The 16,416-nt window shown below is 24.1% G+C and overlaps 4 protein-coding genes across 4 annotated transcripts in view; 3 read left to right on the top strand and 1 right to left on the bottom strand.

Moving 5' to 3' along the window:
- LOC126902104 (transcription factor TFIIIB component B'' homolog) overlaps positions 1-3,051 on the bottom strand; it is a 5,936-nt gene extending 2,885 nt beyond the window's left edge. The window contains exon 1 of the mRNA XM_050679128.1: positions 3,026-3,051. Coding sequence (XP_050535085.1) covers positions 3,026-3,051 — 26 coding nt within the window. The remainder of the gene's footprint in view (positions 1-3,025) is intronic.
- The window catches only part of LOC126900806 (tubulin monoglutamylase TTLL4-like), a 24,571-nt gene extending 21,210 nt beyond the window's left edge, over positions 1-3,361 (top strand). Inside the window, exons 20-21 of the transcript XR_007702921.1 lie at positions 3,094-3,219; positions 3,289-3,361. The gene's annotated coding sequence lies outside the window, so the exon portion shown is untranslated. The remainder of the gene's footprint in view (positions 1-3,093; positions 3,220-3,288) is intronic.
- Positions 3,362-4,613: 1,252 nt separating this feature from the next.
- Positions 4,614-7,236, top strand: LOC126900840 (60S ribosomal protein L7). Its single transcript, XM_050676820.1, has 6 exons — positions 4,614-4,770; positions 5,301-5,397; positions 5,538-5,713; positions 5,771-5,861; positions 5,919-6,173; positions 7,060-7,236. Exons 1-6 carry the CDS (start codon positions 4,757-4,759, stop codon positions 7,168-7,170), a joined length of 744 nt encoding a protein of 247 aa, XP_050532777.1. The 5' UTR covers positions 4,614-4,756; the 3' UTR covers positions 7,171-7,236.
- A 3,472-nt stretch (positions 7,237-10,708) lies between these two features.
- LOC126900811 (WD repeat-containing protein 48) lies at positions 10,709-16,301 on the top strand. Its single transcript, XM_050676770.1, has 10 exons — positions 10,709-11,011; positions 11,076-11,295; positions 11,975-12,190; positions 12,411-12,706; positions 12,757-12,942; positions 13,269-13,451; positions 14,043-14,150; positions 14,458-14,557; positions 14,624-14,975; positions 15,655-16,301. The coding sequence occupies exons 1-10, from the start codon at positions 10,958-10,960 to the stop codon at positions 15,941-15,943; spliced, it is 2,004 nt and encodes a 667-aa protein (XP_050532727.1). The 5' UTR covers positions 10,709-10,957; the 3' UTR covers positions 15,944-16,301.
- The last annotated feature ends 115 nt before the right edge of the window (positions 16,302-16,416 follow it).

Below are 16,416 nucleotides of genomic sequence, written 5' to 3' on the forward strand. Positions count from 1 at the left end.
TTCCCTCGTTCCCCGCAAATGGGGGAAATATCCAAAAAAATTACAAATTTAAAAATCGCTTATTTTCGAAATTTTTTCACTTTTTTTTCTTAAAACTTCCATAACTTTTTGAAAAATCAAAACATCAACATAATTTTTTTTTATACTAAAACCATAGATATTTACCTTTCATTTGATATCATTTTTTTGAAAATCTATCACTTAACCTGCTCATTAGGGGGGATTTAAAATGGCAACTTTTTTACAAAAATTAACTTTTTCTTCGAAATTTTTTCAATTTTTTTTAACTTAAAAATGCTATAACTTTTTTAAAAATGAACATATCGATATAATTTTTTTTTATATAGATGCATAATGCCCTTACCTATCACTTAAAATATTTTTTTTATAAATTTGACTTTTTACCTGCCTACAGGGGGGGATTCAAAATGACAACTTTTTCACAAAAAATTTACTTTTTCAACTTAAATTTTGAAAGTGTTCCGGAAAGTCTAACACTTTTATCTATATTTTAAATTAAAGCTAATGTAGTGTACTTTATTATACAAAAAAAAAATTTCGGACTTTATTTTGTCTTCAAGGTGAAAATAGTCACTGTATTCAACTAGCAGAACATGTAGTTTTTGGAATAATCCACCAATTTTTTAAAATTAAACACTATCTAAAGATTTGCATCGAATCGTTTTTGGAACAAATGCATTTTACCACCCCATCGAGTTTTTTCATTTTTTTTTTTTTTTAAACGTGTATTTTTCAATGCTTTTTTCAAAAGTGTTTGAAAAAATTGTCGGAAAAAATTGGTTCAAAAGTTATAGCTTTTTAAAGTTGAAACGTCAAAAACTAAAAATAGCTCAAACATTTTTTTTTTTTGTTAATTTTTTCTCATGATACTATTGTGAAACTATAATGACGTAATTATTACATAATATCCTCATTCTAAAAATCCTAAAACCAAAATTATCTTTAAAAATAAGGATTTTCCAAATTTTTTTTTCAAAACTACGCACATCAAATTTACGCAATACGAAATAAAAATAACAAGAAACTCAATTAATTCAATTTGAGGAAAAAAAAAAAAAAAAGACCACGATGTGGTGTTTTACATAGAATTGTTAATTCAATAAAATAAAAGTTTTTACTGTTTATTATGTACACCAATTAACACTTGTTGTAAAAAAAAAAAAAATACTATTACATTAGATATTGTTGATATTAGTTAAGTTGTTGAGGTATTAAAATATACTTACTAATACCTTAATGTTATAATGTTGAGTTATACAAACCCATTTAAATATAAGTTGTGGTCACCTACGCCTGCCGGCTCCGGTGACCGATTCGAGCCCCTTTGGGACTCTCATGGGATGGGAGCTCACGCCCCCAAACCCCCAGAGGATAGAAGTCAAGCCCAAACCCAACCTATTTAAACCCATTCGACTGAAATTCTCAGTGACCCAACAAGTATAAAACCTTGATGTTAAAATGGTGATATAATATTGAAAAAATAGATCAAAAAAAATTAAATTTATTTACTTCAACACTACCTTAACACGTTTAATGTACTCATAAATACTCTTAAATTTACTATTCCTCGGTAACTACATCATCGAGAATACTTTTTATAGTTAATTAATGAAAATTATCAAAAAAAAACAGCAGTATATAACAAAATTTGTATATGATTATTGAAATCTTTGAAAGCTCATAACTTTTAAACTAGACTTCGCCGACAAAAAATGTTTATATATTCTTAGTCGGTATGAAAAACTAAATTGATTTAAAAAAAAAAATTTGAAAAATCTCGATGGGGTGGTAAAATGCATTTAAGCCGCGTTTTTTTTTTTATAGTGATTTTAATCACTGTAAGATATTATTATACTTGATCCAACTATGCCACGTCACCACTGTGCTGCGACCCCCCTGTGCTGGGTTTTTTTTTAATGATGACAAAAATATTTTATCAACTTAAATATTAGAAATATTAGCAAATTGCTTATATGTTTGATCAAACTAATTAAATCAATATTGATAGCATTACTATCCAAGAAGACGCGCATTTCTTGTTAAAATGATTTTGCCTTATTTTTTAATCCACTTTAAAACTTCTTACATTGCTTTTTTCACTTTACTAAGTTTATTAAAACATTGCTCATTCTCGTAACATTTTACATTGTTTTGTTTTATATTTCTAACTTTCAAATTTGTTATGTTTACTGCACTCTATAGCTAGTGTATTTATAAAATCTGTTAATTTATTTTTTATTTTAATATATAATTAATTAATTAACTTAGCTTATTTGATTTTCTTCTCAAACTCAAGATTTGCTTAATATTAAACATTCCACTATTCCACTCTATTCGCTCAATAAACTTATTATAACTTAATATTTTTTATTGTCCAGTTTGAATAATCTAATTTTTAAGATAATTATTTTTAATTTGCAGAATAGACAAACAACTTAGTTCATTTATTTAGATAGATAAAATGTACAACTATATTGACTACTATAACATAAATTAAGAAATAAATAGTACTATATTAAGCAAAAAAAATTCAACAAAATTATTATTTTTGAAATTCAGTAGTAAATGATAAATCAGTCACATGTATATAATAATATATATATATATATATATTATGGAGAGTTCTTTTTAGAAGTTCAATTTGAATAAAGTTACAATTATATTTGGGTTCTCTACTGCCGTTAGTTTAAATAAAATTTTCAATTTTTGTATATCGAAACTTTTAAACCCAAACCTTACACATATATAAATTTTCACAAAAAGTAAATTAGTCATATAATGGAAAAATTTGATGAGAATTTCTTAATAATATTTTAGCCTGCAGCCTGTATTAAACTACATAATTTAATAACTTACTTTTATTTTAAAATGATAAATTTAACAGTAAAGTTCATCAACACACCTCAATTAATATTTGTTTAGTGAAATTCTATTGAATTAAAAATACATAATTAAAAGTAAATCTTACAACTTTTATTAATTATTAAGTAGATAATTAAATTACTTAAATATTTCACTCATATGCCACATTTTACTTATACTTATGGCAAATTAAAAATGCTCAATTTACAGATAAAACATGCTGCGTGTGAATATATCACTTAGAGAAATGATAACAATTAAACTGATATCAGGAGCAATTTTTGATAAGCGTGAACTACGAAAATAAATTATAAAAAGGCGGCAACGATTTAAATAGTAACAGAATTTATCTATAAAATTTAGTGCTATTACAGAGTAGATGATTTATCTTTTCTGTTGTTCTAGACCACATAATTTGACACATTTAAAAGTGATTAAAGTGGGCTATCAATTTAAAGGTGTTATTCTATGAACATTTTTTATCGCAGTGTAAATATACTAGGTTATAAAAAAAATTACAGTGAAAGTAGCAATGATTCAAAGTAGAGTTATCAATCAATGTGTACGACAGGATTCTAGATAAGTCCTATCTATAATCGTTGTGTAAGGTAAATAATCACATTTTGCAGTTAATGCTACTTTTATCAGAAATCTAAATTATCAAGTGAGTTACTAAAGTGAAAAATTATAATGAAAAATCACGTTTCAAAACTCACCCATAAAAATAATACACAAAAACTTTTCTATAATCAGCTTTTCACTATTTATAAAAATGTTAGAATTTAGAAGCNATTACTAAAGTGAAAAATTATAATGAAAAATCACGTTTCAAACAAAAACTCACCCATAAAAATAATACACAAAAACTTTTCTATAATCAGCTTTTCACTATTTATAAAAATGTTAGAATTTAGAAGCATTACCAAAGTTGATTTATCCATCTGGAGCATAACAGTAATCGATAAAATTTATTAAAAACATTGAGTTCACAATTCAGTATTATTTTATAAACGATTAACAGAAATTATTAATGCTATTTTGTGAATCACTGTGAAAAAAAACAATAACTTCAAGTAGGAAATTTAAAAGAATTTATTTAAGAAGTTAATTAATTTTTTTTAGTTCCAATACGAAGCGGAGAAGATTTTAATATGATATGCTATTTTACTTATATTTTGTGTGTATGTCACCCCTTATTTGACCGCCTTTACTGAATGTAGTATGTGTAGTATAGTTATGTAGAGTTTATTTATTTGTGTTAGTAAATATGTTGGCCCTCTCCCTTTTCTGCTCCCTTACAATTTTATTAACTTTAGTGTTTTAAATGAAACCATATATGTATAACTATCTTAAAAATAAGAAAATAATCGGTCATTAACAAATTTTGAACCAGTATTAAAGAAGTGATTATTATTGGGAAAACCGAAAATAGGAAGATTAATACTTAACTATTATGATAGAAAGTGAAGCGCGGACATGTTTATTTTTAATTCTAGGTATTTATGAAACCGCATTATTCTCCAGTCATAGTAAAAATAGTTCTAATATCTTTTATAATTTCATTAAAAACACTAAATTTGATCAAATTTAACGGGATAGCTAAAATTATTGAGTCCCGGCTCAATCTTAAAAAAAATATGTTGTTCAAATAACACAGTTACCACATTCTATAATTTAGGTAGTATGACAATATTAGAATAATGTTGATAACACTGCAACATACAGTGGAAACTAACCTAAAATAATAATTTTGTTAGAATTAATATGAAATGCAGTACTATGTTATACTTACTATACCAATTGATCTTATTTATAATTGTGTGAAGTGTTTACAGTTGTATATCTGTTTGTTTCACTGAAATCACGATATAATATGGCAGTTGAAAAGTAAGATTTTTATCCATATTAATCCAAACTTCAAATTATTGGTTTTTAAAGTTATTATATTAAAATTAAAATTTATTATCTTGAAATATTATTTTAATAATTATTCAAACTGTTAATTTGGTTAAATTTTTATTTATATTTGTTAAATTACACTCGTAACTTCAATGAGAGTATCCATATAAATTGAATTTACTGGATTAGATTTTATTTTCATTTATATATCATCGTTAAGATCACATACGCTATATTGCTAAACTTGATTTTTAATTATACGTTTAAGTATTGATTTGGGATTTTTACTTCTTGTTGCTACCAACCTCTCAAACAAATTTTGAACAATGATTTTGCAACCTATTAGATTAATTTATCCACTCCCTAATTTTTTTTAACTTTTAAAGTTTACTGATTGTTTTACTTAGCCTTATTTGTTAGGGAATGAAGCTGTAAAAGTTAATAACTTTCTTGTATTTTTAAACAACTTAACTCAATTTTTGTTTAATAGATAATTTTTATTCTTATTTGTTTTTCAGCACACCTAAAAGACTACCGGCAGTGCCGGAGTCCGTTCTCAAGAGAAGAAAGGCGCGTACAGCTTTTAAACTCAAGCAGTTAAAAAAAGCAATTGAAGTATTAACACCATATTTAATTTTATTTGTTCAACTTAATTGAAAAAACTACTTATTTAATAATTATAATAGTGTACCATTAACTATTATTGATTAATACTATTGAGAATTTAATAAAATAATATTAAATGTTTTTTTAAGGAACGTAAAGAACGTGTAAAGAAAACTAAGAAGTATTTTAAACGAGCTGAGGCTTATGTTAAAGAATTTCGAATGAAGGAAAGAGATGAAATACGTTTGGCAAGAAATGCTAAAAAGGCAGGTGATTATTACATTCCACCTGAACCTAAATTAGCATTCATAATTCGTATTCGAGGGTAAGAATTTTATCATAACTTAACAGAACTATTTTTAATTTTGAAACTTATTTTTAGTGTTAATCAAGTAGCTCCAAAAGTCAAAAAGGTATTACAGTTATTCAGATTGCGTCAAATTAATAATGGGATTTTTATCAAGTTGAATAAAGTAAGAAAACTATTTTTTATTGTTTTATTGTTAATAATTGATTATATATACTTATAGGCTACATTAAATATGTTGAGAATTTGTGAACCGTATGTTACATGGGGGTACCCCAATTTGAAGAGTGTTCGAGAATTGATTTACAAACGAGGATTTGCTAAGTTAAATGGACAACGTATTCCAATAACAAATAATGAAATGATTGAAAAGAAATTGGGCAAATATGGTATTATCTGTACTGAAGATTTAGTTCATTGTATCTACAGGGCAGACCGTCGTTTCAAATATGCAATGAATTATCTTTGGCCATTCAAAGTAATTAATTTAATTACATTATAATGTTAATAAATTCTCCTATTAAGAAATTTTATACTTATTAATAAGAATAATTTGATAATACTGATAGTGAATTCAATATATCAAATTAACATTTTATTTATTTATATAATATATTAAAAATAATTTTTAATGTTAGAATAATATTCTTAGATATGTAAATAATTTGTTTCTTTTTAAATTTATCCAATAACTTCTCATTCAGATATTTTGCTAGATAATATTAAAAGTAATTAAAAATTCTAGATTAAAAAATATTTCTATTATTTAAATGTAACCAAAATATTATTTCATGATCAAATAACTTCTAAAACATTAATTTTATCAAATTTTAACTTCATAAAATAACTTTTTTGATATTGCTTATTAGTATAAATTTGACTATATTTTAAAAGTTCATTTTTCTTATTTTTGCATTAAAATTGATAAAAATAAATTTAATATAATATTAAGCCAGAAATTTAATTTAGGTACAGAGTAATTTTAGCAATAGAGTCTTTAAATAATTAGTCATTATACAAGAATATATGTTCAAACAATTTTTATTTCTTAAATTTATTAATTTTTATAGCTAAGTTCCTTTTTTTGCTAATAATTGTCATGTGCTATTGAAAATGTTTTATTTATTTAAGAAAAATATTAAATGTATCATATCCAAAGAAATTAGTGTGGCACATCCATGGTGACATCTATTAATTTGAGTTGTTACACCTTCCATATTGCCAAAGATAAACAAATAAATTAAATGATGTTTTATTGTTATTATAAAATATTCAATTAATTTTATATACATTTTATTTTTTTTTTTTTAGATTGTTAATGTCTGCTACATGATTAGTTCAATTAATTTGATTTCTTTTTTTAGTTAAACACTCCTACTGGTGGATGGCGTAAGAAAACTAACCATTATGTTGAAGGTGGTGACTTTGGAAATCGTGAAGATACCATTAACAAATTGTTAAGGAAAATGGTTTAATTAAAAACATGTTACATACTAAAACATTTGACTTTATTTTATTTTTATAAAATTGTTTTGCTACAACTCCGAGTATATTCATTGATATTTATAGAATATCATCTTATTTTACAAATTCCAAGATGATTCTTAATTTTCATTTAAATCCTTATTTTTTAAAGTTTCCAATGTTTTTTATATTGATTAAAATTACTGGAGTATTAATTCTATTAATAAAACATTTTGTTATACTGGTCAACCGGATCTTTAAAGTATAATTATATGACTTCCTTTTTTAAAATCAATTTGAAGCTGAAAAGATATTAATTATGTAACATACTTTAATTGAAAAAATAATTTAACCTTTGGATTTGTCTTCATACTGAAAATGGCTACCGTATACAAAAGTATGCCATTTTTGTGCTAAAATACTCTATTTCATTTTTTGATTTTGTATTTCTATAACATCTTTATATTAAAATACCTTACAATTGTTTTCCATAGTAATAAGTCCTTCGATTTTTATAAAAATTGCATGAATCTAATCTAAATTAATTATACATTTAAACTTATTTTGAATATACGCATGATGTACAGTTGTCAAGTCACATGTCAGTATTCATGCTCTGGGTATGACATCTGAATCTGTCTTTTCAATCGATTTTTTCTTAGTTTTTTTTAAGGTGGAAGAAAATTTATTTGATTTTTATCTCATTTAGATTGAATAACTGCAATTAGTCTTTTTTTTCATCACCTCTTTCTGACAGTATTACTAACTTATAAAAACGAGTATATACATTTAAAAATTGATTTTTATTTTTAATGTATTAAAAAAAGTTGAATAATTAATGTACATTTTGAAGCTCATGGAAATTCCTTGTAAAACCTTTAATTCATAAATAACAACAAATTATTTTCTGAAAAATTTTGTATCAAGCCCTTCAATTTTATACATGTTTTTCATAAAGGTAATAACTACTTCATTATTTTTTATAAATTCTCCGAATTACAATACTAAATTATTTAATATTAATTTCATACTATATTTAATTGCTATAATATATATATATATTTATTCACATATATTTCTAAATCAAAAAACAATTAATCAAGTACTACAATTGGTAGTATAATTGCCAATTTCTTAAAATTAAACGCTACAGATTTACATCAAAGCGTTTTTTATAGTGAGTTTAATCATTGTAAAATATCTATATTTGTTCTATCTATGTTATGTCTATACTGTGTTACCGTTTTTTAATTTAAAACTTGTCAAATAACAATATATAATTTTTGAGATTTTATTAAGATTGAGTATGACCAATTCTTGACCGAGTGCCTCTTTAAGTACTAAAATAATTTGTAACTAGTTTTCTTAAATTTTAATAACTGAAAATTATATTTTATCAACTTCTAGTATTGTGTATGCTTAAATGTACATAATGTTAAATTTTTAATTGGCAAAATATTTCTTCGAAAATTGAGGTAATTTGTTGTTGATAAAAGGTTTAATTTATATAGTAATTTGAAACTGTTGCTTGTTTATGTACACATTTTTCTTTCTATATCTGGTCAATTTAAATTTCAACTATTAAAATAAATAGAAAAAAGTATTCATTACTGAAAACATTTTAAATTACATCTTTGTGGTAGAATAAAAACCAAGAGAAATATTAGAGTTATACTTGTTTTTATATACTCTTATCTGATTAGTAATTTAGAACATTCTATAACTGAAGTTAAAATTACCTTAAATGATAAATATTTCTAACAAAATGTTTATTCTTGAAAGAATTTTATTATTCAAAAAGAAGCTATTTAAGAGTTATCAAAAAATATTAATTTATTATTAATTAAATTTTGTTTTTTACTTATACTACAAAAGCACAACTTCGATATGTGCCTAATATTGAAAAATGTTTTCCAACATCATTTATATATATCGTTAGTTACAATAACCCCTTTGCCATCATGAATCATTTTTCCTAATGTGTACGTAATTTTATGAAAATTTAAGGGTTACAGTTTGTTTTAATTTATCTGGAAGATTATTGTCGTTTTTGACACTCGCTGATGAAAAACTTTGTATTTTCTGATATAATTTTAAATGAGGTATAACCCAGTTAGTAAGGAAAAGATAATAAATACAATTAACTAGATGTCAAAATAAATTTATTGGGCGACGTTAGTGTCATATAGTAGTTAATTAGTGTAAGATTCACAACTATGATCAGTGGCGTGCCTAGGAATTTTAAATGGGAAGGGATGTCATAACTAATAGGTATTAATACAACTAAACACATTTAATGGGGGTGAAAGAATTAGAAAAAGATTATAAAGGGGGCTTTAGAGGTCAAGCCTCATTAAAATATTTATTAATATTTTGTGTTTTGTATGATATGATATAATGTTGTTATACAAATATACAATGTAACAATTACAACTTTATTCAATTATTGCTGTTAGGTACTCGATGCTAAAAAAACCAACTGGGGAGGGATATGACACCTAACCTCCCCCCTGGGCACGCCACTGCCTATGATTATGTATTATACATATTTTTTTAGTGAAATATCTGATAGGGTGAAAATTACAATTACCGTTTGCCGTTCAAGTACTTTTAAATATTAATAATTAATATTATATGCAACTACTTTTTATAAATCTTTACACTAGCTTAAAAAATGCACTGATTACACAATCAATAGAAAAGGTCGGAGACTTCATGTCCCCCGATTACGCCTCTAACTTTAAAACATTCATTATTAATTTTATGAACAATATTTTCAAAATTGAAAGATACAGGGAAAATGGTAAAAGTCCATTTTTTCGATTTTGATTTTATAGCCCATTCGCAGTAATATCAAGTAATGAAATTTATTCAATGAAAATTGTTTTCATTTTTTTAATATTTAAGTGTATTTTTGTTTTACTACTAAAAAAATAGAAATTTATAATCTTATTGCTTCGTTGAAAAATATATAGAAATGGAAAATTGCCTTTGTACCCTTCAATTATTTTAGAAAATTTGTTGAATAGACATTTCATAGACAATTATTTACTTGGAATTTTTTTGAAAAGAAATCGTTTACATTTTTATAAAAATAAATGGTGCCATATAAGTCCCAAGGTTTATAAATTATAATTTATAAACCTTGAGTAAACTCAATTTTCATACAGTATTATTGTTATATGACTGTTTTCTGGTTATATAGATGTGGAGTTGGGAGATATGTTGTCTATAAAAAGTTAATAAGTAGTATAAAATACTAGATTTTGTAAAAAAAGTCATAATAGATTTATTATTATTAAAAATAAAAGCTTGAGATGCATATCAACTAAATAATTTTGATTAATAAGATATGTCTGTTACTATATTTACAACTTTCAATATTTAAATATTTTAACAAAAATTTGTTTTAATGTAACCGTTTATTATAATTATTCGATTAATTAACTTTCCAGATAGTAACATTATACTTTCATATAGTCTGTGGTAGTAGTGTAAATATCTTTATCTACAAAATGATAAGATTTTATGTGAATTCATAAATAATATTTTTATATAAATGAGTGAAAATTATTTGATGTGATACAAAGATTAAGCTATAAATTACGAGTATCCCTTAAAATGTGTACATATCTATTGTTTAGCTCATTTTGAGTTAATCAAAGATTTAAGAATCGAATATTTTTAATTGATAACTTTTTAGCAAGAAATTATGATCGTAAATCATTTTTATTGTTGAAACTATAAAATTTCAGAGGTTTTTAAACATGTAATTTTTATAAACAAAACTAAATTAAAATGAGTACTCTACATAAGAATTGCCTTAATCAGCCTGGACGAAAGAAAGTTCAAGTATGTAGAGTTATATTTATGCTCCATTTTATAAGTATTGAAACTTAGACTGATGTTTTGTTAGATATCATTTGTTATTCGTGATGAAGAAGAACGTAGACATCGAGCTGGTGTTAATTCTTTACAATTAGATGCTAAACAAGGAATATTATATTCCGCAGGACGTGATAGTATTATTCGACAATGGGATGTTCGTGATAATGTTGAAGCAAAATATTTACGTTCACTTGAACACCACACAGATTGGGTGAATGATATTATATTATGCTGTGGAGGAAACTATTGTAAGTTAAATAAATTTCTCTAATTTAATAATTTAATGAAGTTTAAAAAAATTAATTTGTCCCAATGACTTACTTTTTCTATGTGTTAACAACCTCTGAAGTTAAACAAAAATGCTGTTTTTTGTGTTGTCTTTTTTTTTCAAATATTATTGCCTATATTAAATACCAAATAGTTCAGACATAATAGGGAAGTTATTACCGATTTTTAAAAAAGCTTCCTATTAAGAAAAAATCAAATAAAATTTTAGTGTTGTTAATTATAAATATTTTTGCATAGGGTTTCTTCATATATTTTTGTCCATTTAACAAGTATATTAAAGGGATGCTTTAAGGATTTTATTAGAAATATTTTCTAGCCACTAATCCCTTAATATCAATTAACTTAGGACAAAATAGTCCAATTTTCTTTAAATACTATAGCATGGAAGCATTTTATGATAGTGATTTTAACAGATTCTAATTTTCAATAGTTCTCTTTATGCCAGAGCCAACTGTACTGTGTTTTTCTTTGAAATCAAGAAATGTCTTTTAAAAATTATTCGTATAAAAAATAAAATTATTAAAACATTTCAAGGTACTTATGAAAATCATTAATCAATTCAATACCTTTTACACATTTTTCACAGCTTATAAAACTGTAAATAGGTTTTTTAATCTTTTTTTTATATAAATATTACAGTGATATCAGCTAGCTCAGATACTACTGTTAAATTATGGGGATTGCGAAAAGAAAATACATGTTTATCAACATTACGAACTCATAAAGATTATGTGAGAGCTTTAGCATATGCTCGTGATAAAGAAGTAGTTGCATCTGCAGGGCTTGATAAAACTATTTTTTTGTGGGATGTCAACATGTTAACAACTTTAACCACAACAAACAATACAGTTACAAGTAATTATTTCATCTATAAAAGTTTTTGTCTTTTAATTCTTAAAAAAATTTAAGATACTTTATTATGCTTAGAAATTATTTAAAAAAAAAAATTTATTAATAAATAAATATATTAATTAGTAATTATGCTCACTAGTAATCAATAATATTTGTTATAATTCTAAGTATACATTTTAACTCAAAATTAACTTTGATAATTAATTTTTGTTGATTTTTTAAGCTGCTTCATTACCTGGTAGTAAAAATTCAATATACAGTTTAGCAATGAATAATAGTGGCACTGTTTTAATAAGTGGTAGTACAGAAAAAGTATTACGAGTATGGGATACAAGGACTAGTGATTGTATGATGAAACTAATTGGACATACTGATAATGTTAAAGCTCTAGTAGTAAGCAAAGATGGCACTCAATGTTTATCTGGAAGTTCTGATGGAACTATTAAGCTTTGGTCTCTTGGTCAACAACAATGTATACAAACTTTAAGAATTCATAAAGAAGGTGTTTGGGCACTGGCTGTAAGTAATAATTTTACATCATTTTGCTACAAATTATAATCTTATGTTAGGCGACAGAGAACTTTTCACATGTGATATCTGGAGGAAGAGATAAAAAAGTTTATTTATCTGACTTGAAAAATCCCAACAAAATTCAACTTATTTGTAATGAAGATGCTCCAGTAATAAAAATGGTTACCACAATAGATATGAATGCTGTTTGGATAGCTACATCTGAATCAACAATCCACTGTTGGGTAATTTAAAGTAGACATTTTTATTATAAATACTAGAAATTAGATAAAGAACTCATTAATAGTGAAATAATTTTTTTTCTATTATATCCTATGAATTTTTTTTTTTAAATAAATACTCGAATTAGATATTCATTGGTTAACAATTAATATATTAACTAAAAAAAATAACAATATGACGGTTTTTAACATTTAAAACAAATAATTTTTCTCTTTGTTTCCCACTATAAATTTGTATTTTTTTGTTTATGTATATTTGCTGCAAAAATATGATTACAATTATGTAAGTATTTAGGTAACTAATAATATAAATTTTAATAATATTTTAGAAGCTAAAAAAAACTGACGAATCTGCTGATTTAGATGATGTACCAACAGTACCTTATAATACTGAACCTTATAGAAAATTACAAGGATCAGCTGCTATAAGAAAATATCATGTGCTAAATGACAAAAGAACAATACTTACACTTGATACAGAAAAGAATGTTGCAATTTATGATGTTCTCAAGGTTTATTAATTTAATTTATCATATTTTATTATCAAAAGAACATTTTATAACTTTATTTTCATAAAATTATGTAATCTTTTTTTACTTCAAAACATTTTTATTACAAACTATTTCTAATGAGATGCACTAATATAAAAAAATATATGTATTAATTTAAATTATCTTTCCTCATTTCTAAAAAATATAAACCATATTTATTTTATAAAAGTAAATGTATCGACTGTAAATTGTTGAAATTCCAAATTAATTCATAATTTTTTTATTAAGCTTTTACAGCTTATTAAAGGCCATTACAATCTCTCCAAAAAGAAGATTCTTGTTCATTAAAATTAGGGGATTACCATTCAATGTCATTGTCCATTCATTTTTTCCTCTTTTGACATTATGAGGCAAAGCTTAAATTACCGTTGAACATTACATGAGTACAGTCAACCATTCTTCATTCAATGATACTTTTAATGATACTCAAATCCATTATCAGAAAAAGAGACTCTAATTTTTGTGTTAATTATATAAAAAAAATGATTAAATAGAAGTTGAAAAAAAGTAATTTTAAATTGCAAATAAATACATTTATTTTATTTTTTGCAGGCTTCCAAGTTACAAGATTTAGGACAGGTAGATTTTGAAGAAGAAATTAAAAAAAGGCATCGTGTAATCTACATACCAAATTGGTTCAGTGTTGATTTGAAAACAGGAGTACGACATTATTTATACTCATTAATAATATTGTATAATTAGATTTTTTTATTGATATAAATTAAATATATATATATATATATATATTTCTTTTTAATGATAGTACCCATAGAAAAAGTGCAATGTATAAAGAATTGCTTTAAAAAATTATTTCTTATAATACATAAGAAATAATTTTAATATTTAATTTTAAAAGAAAAAAACATAATTTTTTTATATAGTTATTTGATAAACCAAAAAAAAATTTCTGTATATTTACACCAATATTTATGTATTATATGTAATAATAAAATTTATTTTTAATTAGATGCTTACAATACATTTAGGACAAGATGAAAATGATTGTTTTGCTGCTTGGGTATCAGCTAAAGAAGCTGGTATTAATGTCGCAGATGATAATTTAAAAGGTTTAATTTATAAATGTCTTGTATATTTAAATTGGTGAATTATAATAATTATTAATTTTGTTTTAGTCAATTATGGTAATCGTATGTTACGATCTTTGTTGGAAAATTGGTTAAATCGTATTCAAACTGACTCAGCTGAAGGGTTGCAAACAACTGAATTAAATGCACAATCTAGACTTGATTTTCAATGTTGTCAAATACCTTCACATACACCACTTATGATTAATGAAGTAGGAGGACGGTGTTTGTACAGAATGCTTATTAGTCAAGCAGGAGATGAAAATGATGTTTCGATTTTAAATGAAACAATTCCTGCGTGGGTTATGAATGTCATTGTTGAAAAAACACTGCCTAAAGCTCTCAAAATATCATTTTATCTAGTGCCACAGTCAAACACGTGTATAAGGCCTGTTAAAAAGTATGATTATATTTCTTTTTAAATACAATAGAGCACTTATGCATATGATGACAAAGAATTATAAACAGTGCAAAAAAAAAGTGTACTTAGCAATATGACGATAACTTCCTCAAAGAAATCAATTTCTGTCAGATAAATTGAGGTCATGTGCCAACATTAATAGTTTTACAATATTAAATATTTGAATAAAATATAAAAAAGATTTAATTAAGCTTTCTAAAAGTATTGTTTTTAAAAACAAAATCTATTAAAACATAAAATTATTAAAACATATTTATTTTATGTATTTTTATATAAATATTTACAAACTTTAGTAGATTAACAATGGTAAATACTATTAAAATCATAACTTATCCATTATAAGATGATCAAATTATAATAATGCCCTGTATTAAATTTTAAGTTACAAAAACTTTGAAGACTTAAAATTATTAATATCTGCCAAATTTTGCTGAGCAAAGTTAATTACCATTAAAACAAATGGGTTGCTGGGTTTTTATGAAGTTATTCCACATAAAAATGTAAGTTTTCTTTCCCTGTTTAAATTTTTTTAAGAAGTAACAGCTAATAAAACAAATAATTAGAATACACAGTTGTCAGTTAATATTTTTAATTAGGAGTTATATTGACTTTGTTTACGAATAAATGTATTCTTATTTAATTTTGTACACTTTTCTAGTGGTACTCTTCGACCAAGCAGAGATCGCTTAGTTGCTAATGATTTTATTCAAGTTCAAAAAATAGCTGAATATATTCATGAAAAATTATCTGAAAATGATAACAATGGACCTTATAATAAAACATCAGACTGTATAAATAATCATTTACAAGGAAACACACCAGAAAAAATTTTTGAACTCAGTTGTAATGATCAAGTTCTTTCGCCATCAATGGATTTAAGAACTGTCAAACATTTTATTTGGAAATCTTCAGCAGACTTAACAATTTATTTTAAGGCAATACATTAAGTTTGTGTAGTAAAATTTATACTATTTTAGTTGATAATTATAGTCTTCAATTTCTTTACTTTATGATATTGTTTATATATTAAATACTTATGTCTGTTTATTTGTACAAAAATTTATTCCTTTTATTATCTTATTTTACAAACTTTTTAACTCAGGTAATGAAATATCAACAAATTCATTAAAATATAAATTTGTGTAAAAATGTTTTTTGTTCAAGCAATACACAAGTACAAAGTACAATTATTTAAGTAGTTAAAAATTTAATTACTATAACTTAAAGAGCATGATTTCCTTTATTCTATTAAGTAATATATATTGTAAAATTTAGATGAACAATTTAGAATGTTAGCACTTTAGATTATACAATTTTTATTTATTTATTTGTAAACCTGTTAACTATAAATAAAATTTTAATTTAAATTGTAATATTGTATATATCCATGTTTATTATGAATAAATAATGATTAAAAAAC

This window comes from Daktulosphaira vitifoliae, unplaced genomic scaffold (genome assembly GCF_025091365.1).
Source record: "Daktulosphaira vitifoliae isolate Bord-2020 unplaced genomic scaffold, ASM2509136v1 Scaffold_3, whole genome shotgun sequence".
Taxonomy (NCBI): Eukaryota; Metazoa; Arthropoda; class Insecta; order Hemiptera; family Phylloxeridae; genus Daktulosphaira; species Daktulosphaira vitifoliae.

Excerpts from the sequence above, each read along its gene's own strand:
- LOC126900840 (XM_050676820.1), top strand. Across the intron at positions 5,862-5,918 it reads TTTTTATCAAGTTGAATAAA|GCTACATTAAATATGTTGAG; the intron begins GTAAGAAAACTA and ends ATATACTTATAG. Across the intron at positions 6,174-7,059 it reads ATTATCTTTGGCCATTCAAA|TTAAACACTCCTACTGGTGG; the intron begins GTAATTAATTTA and ends TTCTTTTTTTAG.
- LOC126900811 (XM_050676770.1), top strand. The coding sequence starts at position 10,958 with ATGAGTACTCTACATAAGAATTGCCTTAATCAGCCTGGACGAAAGAAA. Across the intron at positions 12,943-13,268 it reads AATCAACAATCCACTGTTGG|AAGCTAAAAAAAACTGACGA; the intron begins GTAATTTAAAGT and ends ATAATATTTTAG. Across the intron at positions 14,558-14,623 it reads CGCAGATGATAATTTAAAAG|TCAATTATGGTAATCGTATG; the intron begins GTTTAATTTATA and ends ATTTTGTTTTAG.